The sequence below is a fragment of the Diabrotica virgifera genome, chromosome 8, assembly GCF_917563875.1.
Source record: "Diabrotica virgifera virgifera chromosome 8, PGI_DIABVI_V3a".
NCBI lineage: Eukaryota > Metazoa > Arthropoda > Insecta > Coleoptera > Chrysomelidae > Diabrotica > Diabrotica virgifera.
This window is the reverse complement of record NC_065450.1, coordinates 195,964,882-195,989,271: the sequence shown is the minus strand read 5'-3', so window position 1 is coordinate 195,989,271 and position 24,390 is coordinate 195,964,882. Positions and strand designations below refer to the sequence as shown.

Here is a 24,390-nt window from a genome sequence, read left to right as displayed (position 1 = left end):
ATAACAACTACAAATATTTTTTGGTGTTAAAAAATTTGTGAAAAAGTAAAAATTGTTTTCAAAATGTATTCTAGTCGTCAGAGCCTAACATGCCACTAAACATCTAAAAATCATACCAACAAGCTACAATTATGATGATTATTTCATTCATAGGAGATTCTGACCAATAGAAAGCTACAGAAATAAAAAGTAACAGCGATTATTTTTTAATGATTTTAACTTCCAATTAATAGTAAGATTTTTGATCACGTGCTTAATTCTGTCCAATCAGATTAAAATTATACTGAGAATAACACAGGTTTACAAAAAAAAAATAAACTGTGGACTATTTGACGAAACCATACGACAAGGGGGTTTTTGGGGTGGCTGATCACGAATCCGGGATCCGCTGATCTCTATCACATCAGGTAAAGGTCATTTCAAGGTCAAATCAAGATATATCGATAATCGCGCTGAAAAAGTATATTAGGAAGTTTTTAGGGTCGCTGATCACGAATCCGGGGTCCGCTACCTTCTCTCACGTCTAGCTCAAGGTCATTTAAAGGTTAAATCAAGATAAATCGACACAATCGCTTTGAAAAAGTATATTAGGGGGGTTTTGGGGTCGCTGATCACAAAACTGGGGTCAGTTGAGCTCTACCGTGTCAGGTAAAGGTCATTTCAAGGTCAAATCAGTTTTGTGATCAGCGACCCCAAAAAAACCCTAATATACATTTTCAGAGCGATTGTGTCCATTCATCTTGATTCGACCTTGAGCTAGACGTGAGAGAGGTCAGCGGATCGCCGATTCGTGATCAGCGACCCCAAAAACCCCCTAATATACTTTTTCAGAGCGACTGTCGATTTATCTTGATTTGGCCTTGAAATGACCTTTACCTGATGTGATAGAGATCAACGGACCCCGGATTCGTGATCAGCGACCCCAAAAACCCCCTTGTCATATGGTTTCGTCAAATAGTCCATAATTTATTTATTTTTTGTAAACCTGTGTAATTATCTACTATAAAAAATTACTGATAGAATTTTTTTAACCATTTCAATACAGAATCTCCTACATAATATTAATGACCAAACCTTAAGAAAGATCAATCAATTTTTAACAATATTTCAAATTAAAATATAAAATAAAAATAGTTATTTGAAAATCATATCACAATGAATTTAAAGAAGGGAATATGGAAAAATCCAGACCCTTTGAAAAGAGGATTCCCTTCCAGTTAGTCTAAATACGAGGACTGGCCAAGTACCTAAGAGGTGGAGGTCATGAAACTACAAGAAGAAGAAGAAGTAGATTGTTTCTGTTTAATGGCAACCAGTTTCCTACTTTTGACAACTGTCACATTTAAGAAATATCCACAATATACGTATTAAAAAATAATCTTACGAATATCACACGACAGTAAGAATAAATAAGAAAATAATGCTTCATTTTTACTCAAAGGGCCTAGCCGGGTAAGATGGTAGCCTAGGTAGTCAAATTCACTTTCTGAAATTTTTAGCCCCCTAGGTGGTCATGTGACCCACCTAGAGCCTAATTAGGGTTTTTATTTTTTTTATCTCAGCGGCATCAAGAACTAGCGAAAAACTTTAAATAAAAAAGTTGTAAGATTTAAAAGTTATGCCCGAATTTTTTTTTTAATTTTTGGCGGGAAATTTAAATTTTAGAACGATTTTAAAATTTTAAATGAGTATAAAAAAATAACTAAAACATTCGTTTTCACGAAAAAAATATATAACGTGTATTTTTGCATAATATTTCACTCTGAATTTTTTCAAATTTTTAAAATTGGTGAAACGCACCTTTAAAAATAAAAAACCGCATTTTTTCGGTTTTTTTTTCGTTTTTTAATACAATTTGATACATATTTTCCAAAAAAGGTAACACCGTCACTAGAATAGGTAAAAAACTGAAAAATAATTGGGGTTTGTTTAATAAATTTTTTTGTAATGCCATCCATTTTCAACATACAGGGCGTTGAAGAAAACAAAATTTTACACATTTTTTACGATTTTGCCAAAACTACTGGCAACATTGTAATAAAATTTGGCCAGTATTAAGAGGTAGTTGTTGTTCAATTTTTCACATACAATTAATAATTTTATATTTGTCATTGGCGCGCATAGGGGTAATGGTCTGAACTTTTTAAAGAAAAAAGATAGTACGCCACTGACATATTTCAAATTAACAATCGTTTTTAAATTCTTCGTTCAATTTGTGACAAAAAATTTATCTACCTATTTTTTCATACGACGCGCCATTTTTATTCAAAAAATAAAACAGCTTAACTCATTACAAAGTATTCGAAGTTTCTACATCTACATAAACTCGTACATCCATTATAAAAACTAATTCAAATACTTTGGAAGCGTTAAGATATTTTATTTTTTACAGCAAAACTTACGAAAAATGTTTTATGAAAAAATTAGAACATCGTTTTTTTATCGCAAATTGAAAGAGGAATTCAAAAATGATTGTTAATTTGAAATATGTCAGTGGCGTACTATCTTTTTTTCTTTGAAAAGTTCAGACCATTACCCTTATGCGCGCCAATGATGAATGTCAAATCCTTAATTGTATGTCAAAACATGCACAATAACTACCTCTTAAAACCCGCCAAGTTTTATTACAATGTTGCCAGTAGTTTCGGCAAAATCGTAAAAAATGTGTAAAATTTTGTTTTCTTCAACGCCCTGTATCTTGAAAATGCATGGCGTTACAAAAAATTTTTATTAAACAAACCCCAATTATTTTTCAGTTTTTTACCTATTCTAGTGACGGTGTTACCTTCTTTGAAAAATATGTATAAAATTATATCAAAAAACGAAAAAAAAAATCCGAAAAAATGCGGTTTTTTATTTTTAAAGGTGCGTTTCACCAATTTTAAAAATTTAAAAGAATTCAGGGTGAAACATTATGCAAAAATACAAGTTATATATTTTTTTCGTGAAAACGAATGTCTTAGTTATTTTTTTATACTCATTTAAAATATTAAAATCGTTCTAAAATTTAAATTTCCCTCCAAAAATTAAAAAAAAATTTTCGGACATAACTTTTTAAATCTTACAACTTTTTTATTTAAAGTTTTTCGCTAGTTCTCGATGCTTATTTATTAAGCGCAACAGGCCTTGTAGGCCTAGGGCTAAAATGTTTACATTTCTGACTACATAAATAATTTAATAAATAACTTAATATAACTTACATAACTTATAAAACTTATACATTTTATTTAATTACCCTTCAGTCTTTTTATAATACACTCCTTCACCACCTCTCACCATCTCCTCCTGTCCAATGCTAGTTCTTTCCATCTCTCAGTTATTTTTCTTCAGTTCTCGATGCGGCTAAGATAAAAAATAAAAACATAAAAACCCTAATTAGGCTCTAGGTGGGTCACATGACCACCTAGGGGGCTAAAAATTTCAGAAAGTGAATTTCACTACATATGCTAAATGGTGACCTATATGGAATTCGTATCGAGTTGGGGGCACTTTTCATCATCTTACCCGGCTAGGCCCTTTGTTGTCATTGGGCAATAGCCACTCAAGCCCTGCGGGCTCTCGTGTCTATTGCCAGACAACAAATTTTCGAAAAACTGTCGCATTATTTTCAATTTATTCTCACTCTCTTGTGATATTATACCCGATAATTTTTAATAATATCCCGTCAAGCATTACGTCAGATGCCCTTCCTTACTACGCAAAAATGAACATTCAGTGACATTTATGACAATTAATCATTTAAAAGTGGTAACTTTGTGCATGTCTGTAAATAATGAAATAGGTAGCTTGTATTACGATTTAGTCTCTATTTACAAAATTATAAAAATAATACAAAGGCCCGGTATTTCCAACCGCACTTAAGCCAAAGCTTACTTTAAGCCTGAGCTTAAGCTTAGATGCCTGTATTTCCACTTCAATTTCAGGCTTAAGCATAAGCTTAAACCAAATAATTTTAAGCCCGCGCGGGAGTTGGTTTAAGCCTTTGCTTAAAATTAGTTTTCTGTTTTTTTTTAAGATTATTTCTATAGATTAATAATTCTAGAGCTATTCTAAAAACCAACTTTTGCGTAATAACGTTATTATTGGATTATTAACGATTATTAAAATAAAATTGTTACTCCATTTGAAAGGTTGCAGCACATGAAAAGTATCTATTTATTTCTACAATGCTTGGTATATTTATTTTACAAAAGTAAACTTACATTCCAATTTGACATTTTAAGAAATATATCCAATAAACAAAATTACAAAGACGGATCTTCTATTGCTTATGCAAAATAACAATAAAACATAATATAACCATAACCAGAGAAAATATAGACAATATACTAACAACACATGTACCATGTACACAAAATTAAGTGAAGTAAAAATGAACGAGACAGATAGAGATGACAAGATAAAATTAAATGTCGACAGTAGTGGTTTTTACCTCAGAACAGTTAGTTCTGGCATTTTGACGTATTCAGAGGTACCAATCCAATTAACTTGACAGTTGAGGACGAGTTTAGTTAAGGAAATGATGGAAATACGGCACCCACCTTAAGCTTTTCCTTAACTTTTGACACAGGCTTAGCTAAGCAAAAGCTTAAGTAGCTGTTGAAATACCGGCCCTTTTAGTAATTTTAGCAGTAAATAATGGTTGTAAGTTGAGAGTTTTTTATTGTTAATGAATTTACGGAACTGTTTTGATAAATTTTGAACAATTTCTTGGCACCTCAGATAAATATACTATTGTGTTTTCAATTTATCAATCAAAGGCAAAATGAAAATTAAATTATTTTTTTTTAAATAACGCGGGCACATAAATTTGATACACCCTGTATATTGATCTGTAAATATTTATTAGAATTTAGTTTGGATGTAAGTGGATTTCTTTTTTAATGAGTTTTCCGATGAACCATTAAAGACTTTTGTGAATAATTAAAGTGAAAAGGACGATGTATTTAGATTTAAAATGGAAAAAGATTGTTTATTACGGGAACTATAGAATCCACAGGTAGAGGTAATTATCATTTTCTAGAAAAATGGTTTAAAAGAAAGTTTGGAATTTTAATATCTTTGTTTCACCCCGAGTAAATGTTGAAGAGTTCCCCGAAAGTAATTAGGATGGTCGGAATAATTTTGAAAATGACTGTTTGTTTGTCGAATGGAAAAGAGAAATGTTTCTGATTCTTGGCAATTTGGAAGGGGAAAAGTGGTTTGAATGTTGAGTGAATTTGAAAAAGAAGGCAGTATGTTATTGGCATCGCTGAGGAGCAGTTCGACGTTTTCGTGGATAGATAGTTAGCAAGTACCGGTGGTTGTTTGATAGTGGAGAATAGTGCTGAAAAGTGGAACGAGAGACAGATCAAAATGAGACGAAATACCTCTTTGATTCTGTATTATTGTGAGAAGGAGAGCAGAGAATTTTTGGAGTTCTGTTTGAATCGAGTATTGGTCAAAAGAGGCCTGGCTTGTTGGAGAATTGGTGCTGGTATGCTGATAGTTTTGAAGCTGGAGAACGGAGAGGGCTTTGATGAGTAGCCTTTAACATAGTCAACGAGGGAGAGCTGTTTTGGGTCACGAGGAGACATCAGAGTGAGTGAAGAAAAAGGTCAGTCAATTTATGTGAAAGATATTTTTATGTTCGGAAACTAAAAGTTTGAGTAAAAAGCATATGAATTAAAATTCCAATATTTCAAAAAGTAAATAGGAAATATAGGTAATCTTGCGAATACATAAATTTGTTTTGTTTAGTTTGTTTTACCAAAGTCATCGGGAACAAACCGATAAATTGTTTTTTTTTTAACTATAATAAATTTAAGTGGTAAAAATTTCATTCGGACATCTGTGTCCACAGGTTTTAGATTTGATAGATTTTTAGAGTATTGATTTTGATAAATAAAAGACAAAATTCTGTATGTTTATTTTATATTTTGCTTTATTTTTTTTCCCTATTTTATCCCGATTAGGATCAACTAAGAGATACTGAAACCACGAGAGAAGATAAGTATAACGTAAGATAATTTAGACATTTTTTTAATATTATAAAAAGGCACCCTGAGATTTTTTATTCATTTTTAATGTATGATTTGCGAAAATTAAATAAATAATCAAATAAATAATAATTAATATAAAATTAATAAGAAGCAGACCATAACAATACATAAGATACATAAGGTAAAAGTATCAGCGCCTATTTTTTTTTAATTTTTGTTTTATAACTTTTTCGACAATATCGTGAACCCGTGACTAAAAATTTTGGCGGCAGTCCGAATTCTGGCACTACCTTCTTAAAGTGGTACGAGCTGCCACTGGTTGGTAGTGGCAAACTTTGTTGCATCTTTTTTGGGGTCCCAAAATCGATATTCTCAACAAAATTCTGCTCGTTTCTACGATTTTTCTACGTCAAATCTGTGACGACTGGACTATAACAGCTATTTTTATATAAAAATGGCAGTTATACATAAACAGAGGTTTTAATTAATTTAAGGTGCCAAAATTGGCTCTCTTTAAAAGTTTACTTCAATATTAAAATATAATCTACACATAAAATGGATATGTGTTGATAAATCAATTTTATTGCCAGTTCATTCACAGGCCTTATCTTTGTTTTAATTAAAACGTAAACAAGGAGACAGTAACACCAAAATAAAAATTAAATTTAATGATAAAATAATTGTCCTCAAAAGTTTTTTGATATCAATATTGTTTATTAAAGCAATGTCAAAATTTGGTGATTAAAAAATGTTTTTATTTGAGGACTATTTGCAAAACTCTTATGAAAACAAGAAATTGAAAAACCACTGAAATATTTTTAGTATACCATCCATAAGTAGATATTAAGAAAACAACAAAGAAAATAAAAATTAACCCATCACTAAATTAAAGTAAAATGAAATCTATATAGGGTGAGTTTTTAGTGTTAGTAGGTTGATAATTTCATTTAGGTACAGAACATCCAAAAAAGTTATTTAGAGAAAATAATATTGTCCAGGCTTGGATAATATGCCGAATTCTACAGGGTAATTAATAACTATGTGGTAGAGCAAATATAATTCTTTAAATAGGACACCCTGTACTTATATTTTCCCACATTTAGATTTCTGTCATAATCGCTGATCTTACAGTATAAAATAAACACACTGTATTGTTATATTTCTATTTGATATGAAAATTAAAATTTGATAATTATAAACAGAATTCAATTTAATATAAAATATTTTCAATTTTCTCAACCACGGGCATATAAATTTAGAACAACCTGTATACAACAAATTGTTATATTTAATTTTAAGAAGTGATTAGAATAAGCGTACGAAACTCGGAACAATGTGCTTAGATAAACAAAGTGAATGACGCGTACCATTATCGTTCTTCTCGGAAGGTCGATCATTAGCCTATGCTAAATAAAACTCAGTGAAATAGATGATAGTTCATTATCGTTTTTCGCGGAAGGTTTCGATCATTAGCCTATGCTAAATAAAACTCATTTGAAAGAGAGAATAGGTCATTAAAATTTGTAAATAGTGAGAAAGTATTTTAGAATGGGAATTAAATATTTTCTTTTGAAATCCATTAAGCATATTTAGAAAGATTAAAAATTGGTTTTGAGGAATATTACGAATGAGAGTTGGTGGTGGAAGATTGATTTGTGAATCTGGAAGGGATATTTAGAAAGTAGGTGAATGAATGAGAAAGTGAGGGCAGAATGTTTTGAGCTGTCGATAAGTGAAGTCGAGTAGTAGACGGTAGTGTACGGAGAGTGAGAAAGCCGGTATAGTTCCGTGAGTGTGGAGTATCTATCGTGGAACGAGAAGTAGGCCAGGTCGAGAGTAAAAGAACCTCCTTGAGCCAAGAGTGTCCCGGTAGCTGATAGCAGTTTCAAAAAAGGTAGAACACAGCATCACGACAAAAGCAGGAACGAGAGCTATTCGAGCTAGTTTTTCAAAGGAGAACACTACTGGAAGCCAGGACGAGGTTTGATCGCAGCCAAGGATAGCAGGAAACGGGTCTTGTGTGAGGACATTTTCAGTTCACCAGGAAAAGGTCAGTCTCATTTGTTTGGACATGAATGTATGGGTTTTTCGCATTAAATTCCACATAAAAAATTGAATAACATAATCAATAATATCAGAAAAGCTTCATCAAACTTAAATAGAGTTGTTCCTAATAACTCCTAATAGTTAAATGTTAATAAAAACTTTCAATTGAAAACCAAAAGGAAATAAGATTCCCATTTGTAAATGTTATGTTTTAAGAATAATAAGAAATAGCAAATATTAAGCATTGATTGCCTTTTAAATAAAATAAAAAATATTTTGATTATAATTGTAACCCATATGTGTATTTTTTTTACTCTTTTCTTTTCTATCCCGATTAGGAACCATTAAGAAATATTTAGAATCCACGAAAGTAAGTAATTAATTTATAATTCGCCCTGAGATTGAAAACATATTGATATGTGATCTGGTTAATTAATTGGATTAGTATTAATACATTGATTAAATTAAGTGACATATAAGAATATTATCTCATATCAATAATCAAGATCACAACAACTGGCGCCCAACGTGGGGCATTGTAAAGTATTTCTAGTGGCAAATTTGAAGGATAGAAAGAGTAAAGCCGGTATTTGAAAATTTATATGCCTGTGGTAAAAAGTGAGATACTTACATTTGATAACATAAAATTTTAGATCTCTTTAGGTACAAATTTTACATAAATGATTTAATATTTTATTTTTACGATATTTACATTTGATATATTTATTGACAATTTATAATATTTGGGTGAGAAAAAGTCGTCTTGGTAACATACTAGTAAAATTTCATATTTGGCGGGGACAGTACTTCTTGAAAACAAATGTCTGTGACAAGAAGCCAAAGCAAAGACAACAAAAAACAAAAAGAACATTCAGACCAAGAAGATATTTTAGACACGACAATCATGGAAACAGAAAAAAAAGAACCATCAGAATTAGAAAAGATATTACAACTTATGCAACTCCAGTCACAAAAAATGGATGACAATCAAAGAGAAACAAAACAAGCAATAGATGAATCACAACGAAAAGTGGATCGAAAAATGGATGAATCACAACAAAAAATGGATCAAAAAATGGATGAAACACAACAGAAAATGGATGAAACAAAAAGAATAATGCAAGAAAATCTGAAGGAAACAAAACAAGCCATAGAAGAGAACAACAAGAAAATGGAGGAACGCATAGAAAAGTATGAAATGAAAATTAAGGATCACATGAAAGAACAAGAAATGAAAATTCAAAATAAAATAAAGGAGATAACGAATTGCCAGAAAAAAGAAATGGAAAGTTTGGAAAACAAGTTGCAAAACGCTATTCAAGCAGACATAGAAGAAGTGGAAAGAAAGATTGCGGAAATCAATACTCAACAAAATGTCGGAGAAAGAAGAGAAATGGTTATACATAGCACAGATGACGTGAAGATAAGGTTTGGCGGGGATGTAAGAAGATTACACCCAGTGCCGTTCATAAATAGCCTGAAAAAGAAAATACAGCACATCGGAAATTTCGAAACAGCAAAAGAAACTATCAGAAACCATCTAAAATATGAAGCAAGCCTATGGTTCGATTGCAAAGAAGAAGAATTTGACAGTTGGCAACAATTTGAACAAAAATTTTTGAATTATTTCTGGGGAAAAGTCCAACAATTGGAAATTAACAAGGAATTGCAAAATGGGAAATACAATGATAGGATGGGTATATCAGAAAGGACATATGCATTACAAATTTACTATAACGCAAAACATTTACAATATAATTACTCATCGGAACAATTAGTCGAACTGATTGCAAGACATTTCGAAGAAACGCTGGAAGACCATATCACATTGCAAAACTACAAAGACATAGATAGTTTATGCCAATTCCTACAAATAAGAGAATCACGTTTAAGAGAAAGAAAATCAAGAAGGTCACGAGAAGATTACAGGCCCCGAGAAACACAGGATTACAGAGATAGAAATCAAAATAGGAGGGACTATACAAGACGAGATTTTAATCCCAGAAGGGAAAACGAAAATAGAGACAACGGAAGAGGAAATTATGAACAAAGAAATAGGCAATGGAATGAGGACAGAAATCGAGAATACCAGAATAGAAACATCACACGCTCAAATCAAGAAAACAGAAATAATGGTAGACAAAATGAACAGGGATATCGAGAAAACCGAAACAGATCCGACAGACCAAGAGAAAATAGAAGAGAAGTAAATAATACCCAGACAGATGAATATGACGGAGAGAGACATTATGACGAAAATATAAACAACGATGAGCAACCGGCGTTTTTTCACGACGGCGCTCACTAAAAACCAAAAATCAAACAGGAATCTTTTGTAACCCCAAGGAGTTTATTAAATTGGCAAGGAACAACGAAAAGAAAAATGGAGTTAATTTAAAATTTGTGGATGGATTTATCAACGAGAAACCAATTAAAATTATGATAGACACTGGATCTGAAATAACATTGGTCAACAGAAAACTAATAGAAGAAGTTAACTTAACAAATTTAATTTACAAAATACCTAGGGTAAATTTAGTGGGCGCAAACAAACGGACATTGGCAACTATAAATGAAGGCATACGAGTAATAGTACGACTGGGTAAGAAGATGTATGCACTACAATGTGTAATAATGCCAAACATGTCACATGACATGATAGTAGGAGTTGACGAATTGGCAGAAAAACATGTAGTGATAGATTTTAAAAATAATACGATGAATCTAACAGAAGAAAAAGAAGAAGAACAGGACAAGGAACAGGAGAAACAAAATACGGACGAATCAGGTAAAGAACAAACAGTGGAAATTAATTTGGCAACGAAGCAAGGACAAAGAAGAAAAGGGAGAAAAAGTCAGAAAAAGACAAAAGAAAATGAAACCTGTGGCTCCTCAAAAGAAGAGTTGAGCCCAGAAGAAGAAAAATTGAGAGTATCAAAAGCAAAAGAAAACTGGGATTCCTCAAAAGAAGAGATGAGCTCAGGAGAAGAAGAAATAAAGATAACAAATGAAAGCGAAAAAGATATGATCGAAACAGTGGCATTTGAAGAGGAGGCATATGAAAACGAGGATGCAGAATACACGGCAAAAGTATGTGAAAAATCTGAGGAAAAAGACAGAAGATTGATATGGGAAAAAGGGAAAGACAACATAATAGCCGACACTCTAACACAGGATGAGGACACTGAAAATAAGGAAACAATTACTCTACAGGTGGGACTAATTAGAGTAATACAAGAAGAAGGGGTATAAGACGTAGATTAAAGTAAGGAAATATACAGGGAGTTGGTTTTGCCTCGAGAAAATTTATTTAAAAATGCAGATAAATTTTATCGAATACAAGGCGGGAATTTGTTATATTTCTATGTGATATGAAAATTAAAATTTGATAATTATAAACAGAATTCAATTTAATATAAAATATTTTCAATTTTCTCAACCACGGGCATATAAATTTAGAACAACCTGTATACAACAAATTGTTATATTTAATTTTAAGAAGTGATTAGAATAAGCGTACGAAACTCGGAACAATGTGCTTAGATAAACAAAGTGAATGACGCGTACCATTATCGTTCTTCTCGGAAGGTCGATCATTAGCCTATGCTAAATAAAACTCATTGAAATAGATGATAGTTCATTATCGTTTTTCGCGGAAGGTTTCGATCATTAGCCTATGCTAAATAAGACTCATTTGAAAGAGAGAATAGGTCATTAAAATTTGTAAATAGTTAGAAAGTATTTTAGAATGGGAATTAAATATTTTCTTTTGAAATCCATTAAGCATATTTAGAAAGATTAAAAATTGGTTTTGAGGAATATTACGAATGAGAGTTGGTGGTGGAAGATTGATTTGTGAATCTGGAAGGGATATTTAGAAAGTAGGTGAATGAATGAGAAAGTGAGGGCAGAATGTTTTGAGCTGTCGATAAGTGAAGTCGAGTAGTAGACGGTAGTGTACGGAGAGTGAGAAAGCCGGTATAGTTCCGTGAGTGTGGAGTATCTATCGTGGAACGAGAAGTAGGCCAGGTCGAGATTAAAAGAACCTCCTTGAGCCAAGAGTGTCCCGGTAGCTGATAGCAGTTTCAAAAAAGGTAGAACACAGCATCACGACAAAAGCAGGAACGAGAGCTATTCGAGCTAGTTTTTCAAAGGAGAACACTACTGGAAGCCAGGACGAGGTTTGATCGCAGCCAAGGATAGCAGGAAACGGGTCTTGTGTGAGGACATTTTCAGTTCACCAGGAAAAGGTCAGTCTCATTTGTTTGGACATGAATGTATGGGTTTTTCGCATTAAATTCCACATAAAAAATTGAATAACATAATCAATAATATCAGAAAAGCTTCATCAAACTTAAATAGAGTTGTTCCTAATAACTCCTAATAGTTAAATGTTAATAAAAACTTTCAATTGAAAACCAAAAGGAAATAAGATTCCCATTTGTAAATGTTATGTTTTAAGAATAATAAGAAATAGCAAATATTAAGCATTGATTGCCTTTTAAATAAAATAAAAAATATTTTGATTATAATTGTAACCCATATGTGTATTTTTTTTACTCTTTTCTTTTCTATCCCGATTAGGAACCATTAAGAAATATTTAGAATCCACGAAAGTAAGTAATTAATTTATAATTCGCCCTGAGATTGAAAACATATTGATATGTGATCTGGTTAATTAATTGGATTAGTATTAATACATTGATTAAATTAAGTGACATATAAGAATATTATCTCATATCAATAATCAAGATCACAACAGTATATAAAGAAGGACTAAATAAGTTAAAAATGAATAAACATTTCCAAACTAAATAAGTATTCATTAAAAAAAAATTACAATTTTCCCATATTCTTTAAACTTACCTACAACCCTAGACTTTATTTTTCAAAATAAGTATTTCATTTACTTATATGATATTCTTTCATTTTTATAAAGTTCTCCCTCTAAGTACCTAAATTCATTCCTTTCTGAGATATTTTTAATTTTCTTAATATTTCGAGAGTACAGTAAAACCTCGATATAACGGACTAATTGGGGGGACGAGATATCCGTTAAAGCCGAAAGTCCGTTATATAAAAATAGGTTTAAAATCAATCAAAAATTTCTTTTTGAAAATATGAATTGTATTTAGATACAGTGTACAAATCTGTAAGTTAAAAAAGGAATCACATTTTGTTTGTTACTTTTTTTACTTTTCTACTTCATCTAAAAGTTTTCTGCAATATAGGTACTCGTTTGGTTGCCAAAATTATTCACTGATCCATGGGTTGAATAAGCAATATATTTTTTGACAAAGACATACAATTAAAGTTGCCATCTTCTGAATGTCAAATATTGGCAGGAGAATAAGCAGGAGCATTGTCTAAAATCGATAAACATTTCACCTCTTTCGGCGGTATTTTCAATTTCTTCTAACTACAGGTACAAATTCTTCTCAATTTGAAATTTTCTCACTACAGGTACAAATTCTTAAAAAAACAATTTTTGAAAATGTCTGTGGTGAACCATGCCTTATCAGAGCTATAATATGAAATGGGCAGATGATGCATTATATCTTTGACAACTCTAGGTTTACAAGATTTGCCAAAATTATAGCAGTCAATCCATGCAATCCATCGGCGTTAGCACAACGTAATGCTGAGATCCTGTCCTTGCTGATTTCTCTTCCCGAATTGGACTTCGCATATTTTTTGCATTCAAAATTTTTTTTACATTTGATTAGATTTTTTGTACGTTATATACGAAGTCCGTTAAATAGAGGTCCGTTCGATTGAGGGTTTACTGTACTTTTAATTTTTATAACTAGAAACACCTCTGCCTTATGTACCGGGTGTCCACTTATATTTTCCCCCATTTTAACTGCCTATAACTTGTAAACGGCTTAAGATAGAAAAATGCGGTTTTCGCTGAAATGTTTTATTTTAGTAAAAGTTTTGTCTGAATGTATTGAATTTTTTATATCACTTTCAAATACGAAAAAAAAATGGCGGATTTTTGGAAAAAAACGTTGTTGCCTTTTTTTTTAATGGAACACCCAGTATATTTTTTTGTAAATTGAAAGAAAGGTCATTCACCTATCCAGCGATATAAAGTTTTTCAAAATCGGTTGTCAAATCACTGAGTAATTAATTTTTAAAATGAGGGGTGCAATGTGGATATCACATATCTAAATAATATAACTAAGCAAAATTTATTTATTTTTTTTATTTATTTGAAAATGATAATAATATTATGTTATGTGATTTCCACATTGCATCTCTCATTTTAAAAATTATTTGCTCAGTCATTTAACAACCGATTTAAAAAATTTTTATATCGCTGGATAGGTAAATGACCGTTTTTTAAGCTACAAAAAAATATACTGGGCGTTTGAATAAAAAAAGTCAACGATTTTTGTTCAAAAATCCGCCATTTTTATTTAAAAGCGATATAAAAAATGGTCATTTACCTAAAAAACTTGAAAAAAACGGTCATTTACCTATCCAACGATATAAATTTTTTTAAAATCGGTTGTCAAATGACTGAGCAATTAATTTTTAAAATGAGAGATGCAATGTGGAAATCACATACAGAATATGAATTTGCTTAGTTATGTTATTTAGGTATGTGATATCCACGTTGCACCTCTTATTTTAAAAATTAATTACTCAGTGATTTGACAACCGATTTTGAAAAAATTTATATCGCTGGATAGGTGAATGACCTTTCTATCAATTTACAAAAAAATATACTGGGTGTTCCATTAAAAAAAAGTCAACGTTTTTTTCAAAAATCCGCCATTTTCCTTTTCGTATTTGAAAGCGATATAATAATTCAATCCATTCAGACAAAACTTTTACTAATATAAAACACATTTTGAACACTGATTGCGCCAGAGAAAAAATTTTAGTACGGTTCTGTTCGGAATTGTCTACCTACTTAATTTCGTATTTTCACGTCATTATTGTGAGAGTTATGGCGTCATGGGTAATCCCCTTATCAGGTACGGGTATGCAATATAGATAACAACCTACTCCCAGTCCGGTCGAATATACCTGCCAAATTTTATAAAAATCGGTAAAGTCGTTTCGGAGGAGTATGGCAACAAACACTGTAAAAAGAGCATACATATAGATGTAAAAATTTTGGTAGCAACTAAAGTCACTATATAAAACCATATAAACCTTCCCTGAACTTCTACAAATAATTCAACATCAAAATTAGCCAAATCGGTCCAGCCATTCTCGAGTTTTAGCGAGACACACGAACAGCAATTGATTTTTATATATAAGATGCAAAAATTTAGATGGCTATTAAAAAATAACGGTTGAAGATAGAAAAGTGAAAATTTAGGGTTGTATTTACCTCTCCCTTCCACATCACACAAAATTAAGAAAAAACAGTTTGACCAAAAAAATAAAAAAATATATTAGGGGGGCAGCCCCTGTTATGACGTACGGATATGAAAAATAAATAACAACCTATTCTCAGTCCAATCGAATATACGTGGAAAATTTAATAAAAATCTATTCAGTCGTTCTCGAGTTATGTGTTGGTAACTAACACGACTTTCTTTTGTTTATATAGATGGAAAATATTTAAATGGCTGTTTAGAAGTTATTGGCAGTTAAAATGGGGGAAAATATAAGTGGACACCCGGTACTTAATAATATTGTTCATCTTTTTATGTAGAATAATTTTATTTATTTATTGCTTCTTTATCATTCTTCATCATTTTCTTTGGCCATTTGTCTCCATTCATAACAAAAAAGAAAGAAGAGAAAGAAAAAACATGTACATACTAAGTAGCGAAGTTTTCTTGTTTTCCTAAAATGTTGTAGATTTTGACTTATGAGGTTTCAGTTTAACAAATTGAATGCTGTAATGTATATAATATTAAAGAGTCTCTGGGCCGATTGAGCCATGGTCCATACAGTATAACAGTCTCTGCGAAGCAAGCGTGATTCACACGGCAATTAAACGTGTTAAGGTTGATACATTGATTTTTTCATAATTATCTTAAAAGTTAAAACCAGAGGAAAAATGACATAAAAACCAAAAAAAATACAAAACCTTAAACACTTCAGAAGTTTAACATACAAGAATGAGGGAATTACGATTGAAACAGCAGCCAATATTTATAAAATGATTTGCAGGCCCATGCTGGAGTATGGTTCTGCAATTTTCTATAATTCTAAAGGTCCTGCCAAAAATAATATAAAAGTGGCTGAAACAACTAGCCTTCGACAAATTATTAGAATGCGTCATCCTGATAATCCACTTCATAATCCATCAAACAGAATGCTGTACGAGAAAACTGAAATTGAACCTATTAATGAGAGACTCAATAAGCTGTTTAAATATCTCTTTATTAATGACAATAACAAAAATTTGATTGAGCCCCACATTGTGAAGATACCAGAGGACAGTGCCCGTAGATGTCCAGGAAGAACTCTTTTTGAAGAAATCTGCTACACATCAAGACAATAAACAACTCAATTTAAATCATCATCTGTATTGTAACTAATTGTCAGTGATATTGTGATTACTGCCACATACAAATATATTTTTTTTAATTATTGTATTGTATTAATATTAACAAAAAACATATACTGTATTAATGTATATTAATTGTGTAAATTGGCTGAAAGACTTCGGTCAATGGCCTTTTGGTACATTGTATCAATAAAGTATGACAGGAACTTTGTGAAGCAATTGAAGCAAAACTTGCAAGAAATATGGGAGTTATTTACACACAAATTTTGTCAGAGCCCTGTAAAAACTATGCCTTGAAGAATTTTGGATATAATTAAAAATAAATGAGATGTCACTCAGTAAGTAGTATATTTCACATTTTTTCTTTTATTAATGTGACATATCCTCGGTGGTGTGACAATCCTCCTATCTGCTTTTTCGTGAGTTTCTTAGGAGAGACGAAAAATTTTTTAGGGCCACCTCCTGTTTTTATAAGATATTTTTTGACTTGTTTTGTAGTAAATTCTACTATGTATTTACTATACAGGGTGTTTCATTGGGAAAGTAACATACGTTAACTACAGAAAGAGGACACTTAGGCGGTCTCAAAAATACCATACTTAATGGGTCTTACTCTATTAATAACAAAGATACTGAGTGTTTTATCTATTTTGCCATTTTCTTAATTGGTTCATAACTTTTTAACCACACTGTATATTTATTTTATATTTGGCACGCAAATATAGTTTAAGGTGTACAATAAAGTAATTTATTACAATTGTAAAAAATCCAGGTCCGGATTAAAAAAAATTGGAAAAATATTCCAATCCAAAAACAACATTAAATTTTTTTAAAATGGATTTTTCAGTTGAAAAGAGGATGAAAAACTAAATTTAGTGGTATACTTTTAATTTTTGGAAAAATGATTTTTCTGGTCAAATTTTGAATTTAAATTCTCAAATTATGTGAATTTCGAGAGCTCTAAGTAGAAAAAAATTGAAATACAGCTTACAACTTGTCAACCGCACTGTATATTCATTTTATATTTAACACGCGAATATTCTTTTAGGTGTCCAATCAATTAATTTATTTACAAATAAAAAAATCCAGGTCCGGATTAAAAAATATTGTATAAATGTTCCGACCCAAAAAAACACCCTGTATATTAAATTTTTTTAAAATGGATTTTGCATTTGAAAAGATGACAAAAACTAAATTTAATGGTATACTTTGAATTTTCGGCAAAATAATTTTTCTGGTAAAATTTTGAATTTGAATTCTGAAATTATGTGAATTGCGAAGCTCAAAGTAAAAAAAAATTAAAATATGGTTTAATTTTAATTAATACCATTATTTAATCTAAATTGGTAAAATATTAACATTTTGACACATAACAGTAATTTTTGATGGTGGTAATTTTGAATAAGTACTTTAGTTTTGAATAGTTATGCTGCACATTTTCTCTGTTTTGTTATAATTTTTAGAAACTTTGTTGATTAAAGTGATGTATTCTTTATTGACTCTTTATTATTTATTCATTATTTAAAGATGAATATTCGCCACAAACTATTTGTCACAGATAATAAAAAAACACTGAAATGTTTTTACATTTTACCAATTTAGATTAAATAATGGTATTGATTAAAATTAAGTCGCATTTTAATTTTTTCTACTTAGAGCTCTCGCAATTGACATAATTTCAGAATTCAAATTCAAAATTTTATCAGAAAAATCATTTTGCCGAAAATTCAAAGTATACCACTAAATTTAGTTTTTCATCCTCTTTTCAGATGCAAAATCCATTTTAAAAAAAATTTAATATACAGGGTGTTTTTTGGATCGGAACACTTTTACAATATTTTTTAATCCAGACCTGGATATTTTATAATTTTAAATAAAATAATTAATTTGACACCTAAAAGAATATTCGCGTGTTAAATATAAAATAAATATACAGTGTGGTTAACAAGTTGTAAGTTGTATTTCATTTTTTTTTCTACTTAGTGCTCTCGCAATTCACATACATAATTTCAGAATTCAAATTCAAAATTTGACCAGAAAAATCATTTTGCCGAAAATTCAAAGTATACCACTAAATTTAGTTTTTCATCCTCTTTTAAACTAAAAAATCCATTTTAAAAAATTTAATATACAGGGCGTTTTTTGGGGTCGGAACATTTTTACAATATTTTTTAATCCAGACCTGGATTTTTTATAATTGTAAATAAAATAATTGATTGGACACCTAAAAGAATATTCGCGTGTTAAATATAAAATAAATATACAGTGCGGTTAACAAGTTGTAAGTTGTATTTAATTTTTTTTCTACTTAGAGCTCTCGCAATTCACATAATTTCAGAATTCAAATTCAAAATTTGACCAGAAAAATCATTTTGCCGAAAATTCAAAGTATACCACTAAATTTAGTTTTTCATCCTCTTTTCAACTAAAAAATCCTTTTAAAAAAAAACTACAGGGTATTGTTTTTTGGTCGGAACATTTTTCTAATATTTTTTAATCCGGGCCTGAATTTTTTACATTTGTAAATAAATTAATTTATTGTACACCTTAAAGGATATTTGCGTGCCAAATATAAAATAAATATACGGTGTGGTTAAAAAGTTATGAACCAAATAAGAAAATGGCAAAATAGATAAAACACCCAGTATCTCTGTTATTAATGGAGTAAGACCCATTAAGTATGGTATTTTTGAGACCGCCTAAGTGTCCTCTTTCTACAGTCAACGTATGTTAGTTTCCCAATGAAACACCCTGTATAATAAGTCAAAACTTACATAATATGAAAACAGGAGGTGACCCTAAAAAAGGTTTTTCGTCTCTCTTAAAAAACTCACGAAAAAGCAGATAGGAGGTATTGTCATATCACCGACGATATTTTATACATTTTTTTTTAATTTGTTTTTATTATTTTTAATTAATCGTTTTTATTGATTTAAAAAATATTTTCTATAATTATGGAAATCTAAAATGATTGTTTGATGAATTAAAACCTTTGAAGTTTATGCTGAACTTTTGTTTTTGTTCTCTAAAATTGGATTTTCTTTTCAATCTGTGGTAGGCCAACTGATATGGGAAAGGGTTCGTAAATACCAGAACAAATGAGAAAAAGACTAGTACTTACAGTAGACTCCCTCTAAAACAAGAACTGAAATGGCAGACTAATTACCTCGTTATAAGTTGATCTCGTTATATCAGACTATAATAATATTGTGCATACATATGAATATGTAGTTTTCTAAGACATTAACTTCCTATAGTGAAGTCATTCCGAGCAATATAAGATGCTCAACATTGTTTGAATGGTGCTTTTGAAAAAGAGTAGGTGGATAAACAGGAAAAAGCTGATAGTCTGTGGAGTTTATTACATCACTGGCCTCGATAAGCACACAGATTTTAGTCATTTCTGTATACAGGCAGCTGGGGGTATTTATTTACAGCCATTACCATGTTTTTGGCCCTCAGCAAAAACAGGTAAAGAAACATGTTCTTTGATGTCATTGTCCCTTTTTATGACCAAATATGCCTCATTACATTATAGAGGGTTATAGTTCAATAGGAATTTCATGGGACACCTCCAAAAACATGTAAAGAAACATGTTCTTTGATTTCATTGTCCCTTTTTATGACTAAATATGTCTCATTACATTATAGAGGGTTATAGTTCAATAGGAATTTCATGGGACACCTAATGTTAGGTGCGAAAATGAATGTTAGGTCATAATACCTGTGTTCACAGATTTTAGTCATTTAATCATTTTAGTGCATCAAATATGCATCATTATAGAGGGTTATAGTCAGTGGCGGCTCGTGGTAATTTAAGGAGGGTGTTCAATTAAAGAATGTAATTATACAAATGGTGAATAAGCGCCGCAGGCGAAAAAATTTTGGGGCCTCGCCAAAAGATGTTCTTTAAAATGAAACCTATCTTTGACCCGATTAGTCAGGATGTCACACACTTTTTTTGTTTTGTGCAGAATATGATACCTACTGAATGATGGCGCTTCTTCGGTGGTGAAGGTGGACGCAGAAGTTATGAATATTGAAATGGCTTTGTCAAAACTGTTTAAAAATCCGTTTATTTTAACAGCATCCAAAGACCGAGATTGAAATTATAGTTTTATTCTTTGAAAACACTAAACATGGAAAACAAAATAAAGAATGTAGTTTATCACACCCGCATAATCACGAAGTTTTTCTATATTGTTCAACTTTAAAACAATGTTTAAACTTTTTGTTTCTTATTGCACATTCTTGTACCAAGTTTATCTCCGGCTAAGTTAGTACATTCTTTTTATAAGAAGTCGATTTTCAAAACTATTTGCATTTTCTTTTATAAACTTCACTGAAAAAGGCTCCATCCTAAAAAAACTACCTACCAATATTGTATTTAATAAATTCCCACAATAGAAAATGCCAAACTGTGAATCGAAACGCTCCTCCTGGCGCCCCGGTCTCTGTGTGCAGTGCACAAATCCTCAATGTTTTAAGATAGGAGAATCGCTGGTTCACGGATTTAAGAGCTTTCGTTTTTCTATAGGGTTACTGTATAGTGGCTGGGTTCAATTTGAATTCTGCACTTACCACGTGCATCTAGCGTAGCGGTGTTGTGCAAATATATTATGTGATTAATAAATACAGTTATATTTTAATGATACTATGATATTTATGAGATTTAATAAGAAAAAATATTTTAATGATATTTATGAGATTTTTAAAAATATGTATTTTAATGAAATTTGATTGGGTGTTCACTGCACAAGTGAACCAATGGAGAAACCGCCCCTGGTTATAGTTCAATAGGAATTTCATGGGACACCTAATGTTAGGTGCGAAAACGAATGTTAGGTTCTTATAAGCAAAATCTCGTAATACCAGTGTTTGTTATAGAGAAAGTAGGCGATACTATTATTTAGAGCAGTGGTTTTCAATGTTTTTGAGTCATGTACCACAAAATTATTATACAGTAGAACCTGCTTATTGGAATAGCCTTCTTGTCAAGCAAAAGTATTCCTATAACCGGGATATTCTAATAACCGATCATTGTTGGCTAGTAGAAAAGATTCGGGACCTCAAATTTCTATTCCTCAAAGCGGGATATTCCTGTAAGCCGTATTCTAATAAGTCGGTTCGACTGGAATTATTTTTGGTACCACCTAACTGAAGTACCTATGGATGTAGGTAATCTAATTAATACAAATATGCTGGATTTTGGCTGTGTTTCTGCGTTTTGTGTACCACCGCACATGATACATAGGTACCATCAGTGGTACATACTGCCGTGCTTAGCAAAAACGCCGTATCTGCAAAAATCTAAAAAAATGAAATTTTTACTTTTTTCTAACCCAAATGTGCCTATCTATCTTATTTGCTTAGTAAAAATGACGTAAGTTAAGCCAAAACACATTAAACACACCTCGTCTTATGCCTTATCCTGTGTAAATGTATACGAATTCTTAAACTAAAATCGATTTTACTCAAATGTGATGTCTCTGCAGATACGGCGTTTTTGCTGGTAGCATATAGGTACCACAGATTGAGAACCCCTGATTTAGAGGATATTTTATGATTTTTTCTACATAATGAATGAGAGTACAATATTATTTGGCTTACCTTTCCACTAAGGCCTGCTTAGGAGTAACTTCACTGTTATGAAGACCGGACAGTCCTGGGGGCTGGGGGACGACGGGGGGCCCCGGGGGAACGTTCCCACCGCCGTCTAAGCAACCCCCTGGACCAGGGATCCCTCGATCCAGCGTGTCGCTGCCGACCAGTCACTGTCCCATCACATCGCACAAAATCCCGACAATTCACAGTACCCCGTAACTGCACATAACCTCAACGAAAAATCTTTCATAAAAGTCGTTTAAAACAATTAATTCGTCAACACGAAGTCTATAAGATCGACTTGGTCATTGAACGTTATCCAAGTGAGTTTTTCTAGTCTTCATTTCAACTGGAATTGTGTATTCTGATTGCCAAGTGGGATCAGGATTTTTGAAAAAAATTGTAAACAATAAGTTCAGTGCACTATTTAACAGGTTGTTTGACGCAAACCCAATATCATTCGCATTTCGCACTAAATCAACGTACGGCTCCACAATTAACTATCTTTATTTTTAACTCACAAACTGATATGAGAATTCGAATATATTTATTTTTTTGTAAACAGGTTATAAACAGTGTTTTGTCACTGAGACACTGTTCCCTAGATTTTACACATAATGTTAAATGAAACTTCTGTATCCTTCAGCTAATCTGCATACGTTCTCTTGCTAACAATGCTTTAATAATGCAATAAAATTTCTCAATGAAGTTTCACAATCACTTTTTTAATAGCAGAACAGACATCACAACTTTCGTCTTTGGGAGATCGCGGCCATCTTCATAGCGTGCCAGTGCAGCCACCTGTCAAATTATAAACAGACAGAAAGAAAACAAATTTTTTAAATGAGCGCTAGCAACCACCAATACTAATAACTGTATTTTTAATTATATACATTTACTGTGGACTGATCAACAAAATATTAATTATTATAATAATTATTTAACAATAATTTTCTATTTCATTATGATGTTTATAAAGGATTGAGGCGCAATTATTGGTGTACTGAAAATTAGATTTTTAATTAACTTATGTTTGAAATTTTTATAACCTTTAGATTATAGTTGGGTATTGATAATAATTTTCCACGACAAAAATTTTGTCCTTTTACCAGGATTTACCTTTTGACATTTTGTACTTTTCCCAGGACAAAATTTTTTTATTAAATTTTACTGATAATAATTTTGTAGATTTTTGATTTTGATACCGATCGAATTTGCAGGTTGCAGAATTTACGGAGTAGAAGTCGGCAAAAAATCTATAATATCGAGTTTCTGAAAGATGTCCTAATGATTCAAACCTAATTTGTCGCATTTTAACTTGATTTATAACGTTGTTGTTCATTAATGTGTTTAAAATATAAAAAAAAAAAGAAAACAAAATGCAAAATATTATGCAAGCTTTTAGCGAACAAATCTACTAATCTACTTTACTGTTAGATATGCAACCAGTAATATAGATTTGACAGTTTGAAATATTTAAATTCAAGTCGACTATTACTTATGCAAACAGTAATACATTATTGATTTGACTTTTGAAATCTGATAATGTAATTTTAGGTTAGTTTCTTAGTTTTGATTTGAAGTTACAAAACAAAAATTATTATTAAATGAGATGTTAAAATTGTTGACAACGGTTCGAAAGATGAGTACCGGTAACAAAATAGCCACTTCAATTCAGAATAAACTAGAAAAACAGCTAGAAACCGTTCATTTACAAATAATCAACGAATCCTACATGCACAACGTCCCGAAAGGGGCCGAAACCCATTTTAAAGTTGTGGTGGTCTCTGAAAAGTTCAAAGATCTTCCCTTGATCAAGAGACACAGAGCAGTAACGAGTGTTTTAAAGGAAGAGTTGAATGGAGGAGTACATGCATTGTCTATAGAAGCTAGAACACCTGAAGAATGGGAGAAGAGTAAAAAGATTGTAGAACCTAGTCCTCGATGCCTTGGAGGTTTTGGCAAATAAAATTGGTATAAATTTGAATATTTGTGGAAAAGAGTAAATTATGGTATAAATGTGTTATTCTGTTGATTTGTAAATAAAGTTTCTTAATAGTTATCTTTCTTATCTGTAATGTACTCTTCTTTATGTACCTTGTCCTTTTAGAATGTTGGTTATCATCATAGCTATCTTAATTGTATTCACTGCCACCCTAAATAGCATGCTTGTATCAATACCATACCAATCTACCTCCAAAGTTCTTTAACGATGAAGTCCTTCTTTGTCCCGGACTGTGTTTGCCTGCTATTTTTCATTGCTTAATATTTTGTCATAAA

The 24,390-nt window shown here is 31.3% G+C and overlaps 2 protein-coding genes across 2 annotated transcripts in view; one reads left to right on the top strand and one right to left on the bottom strand.

Moving 5' to 3' along the window:
• LOC114344508 (neurogenic protein mastermind-like) overlaps positions 1-22,884 on the bottom strand; it is a 229,043-nt gene extending 206,159 nt beyond the window's left edge. Inside the window, exon 1 of the mRNA XM_050659776.1 lies at positions 22,117-22,884. The gene's annotated coding sequence lies outside the window, so the exon portion shown is untranslated. The remainder of the gene's footprint in view (positions 1-22,116) is intronic.
• A 761-nt stretch (positions 22,885-23,645) lies between these two features.
• LOC114332815 (bolA-like protein DDB_G0274169) lies at positions 23,646-24,172 on the top strand. The gene has a single exon (XM_028282594.2). It carries the CDS (start codon positions 23,723-23,725, stop codon positions 24,077-24,079), a length of 357 nt encoding a protein of 118 aa, XP_028138395.1. The 5' UTR covers positions 23,646-23,722; the 3' UTR covers positions 24,080-24,172.
• The last annotated feature ends 218 nt before the right edge of the window (positions 24,173-24,390 follow it).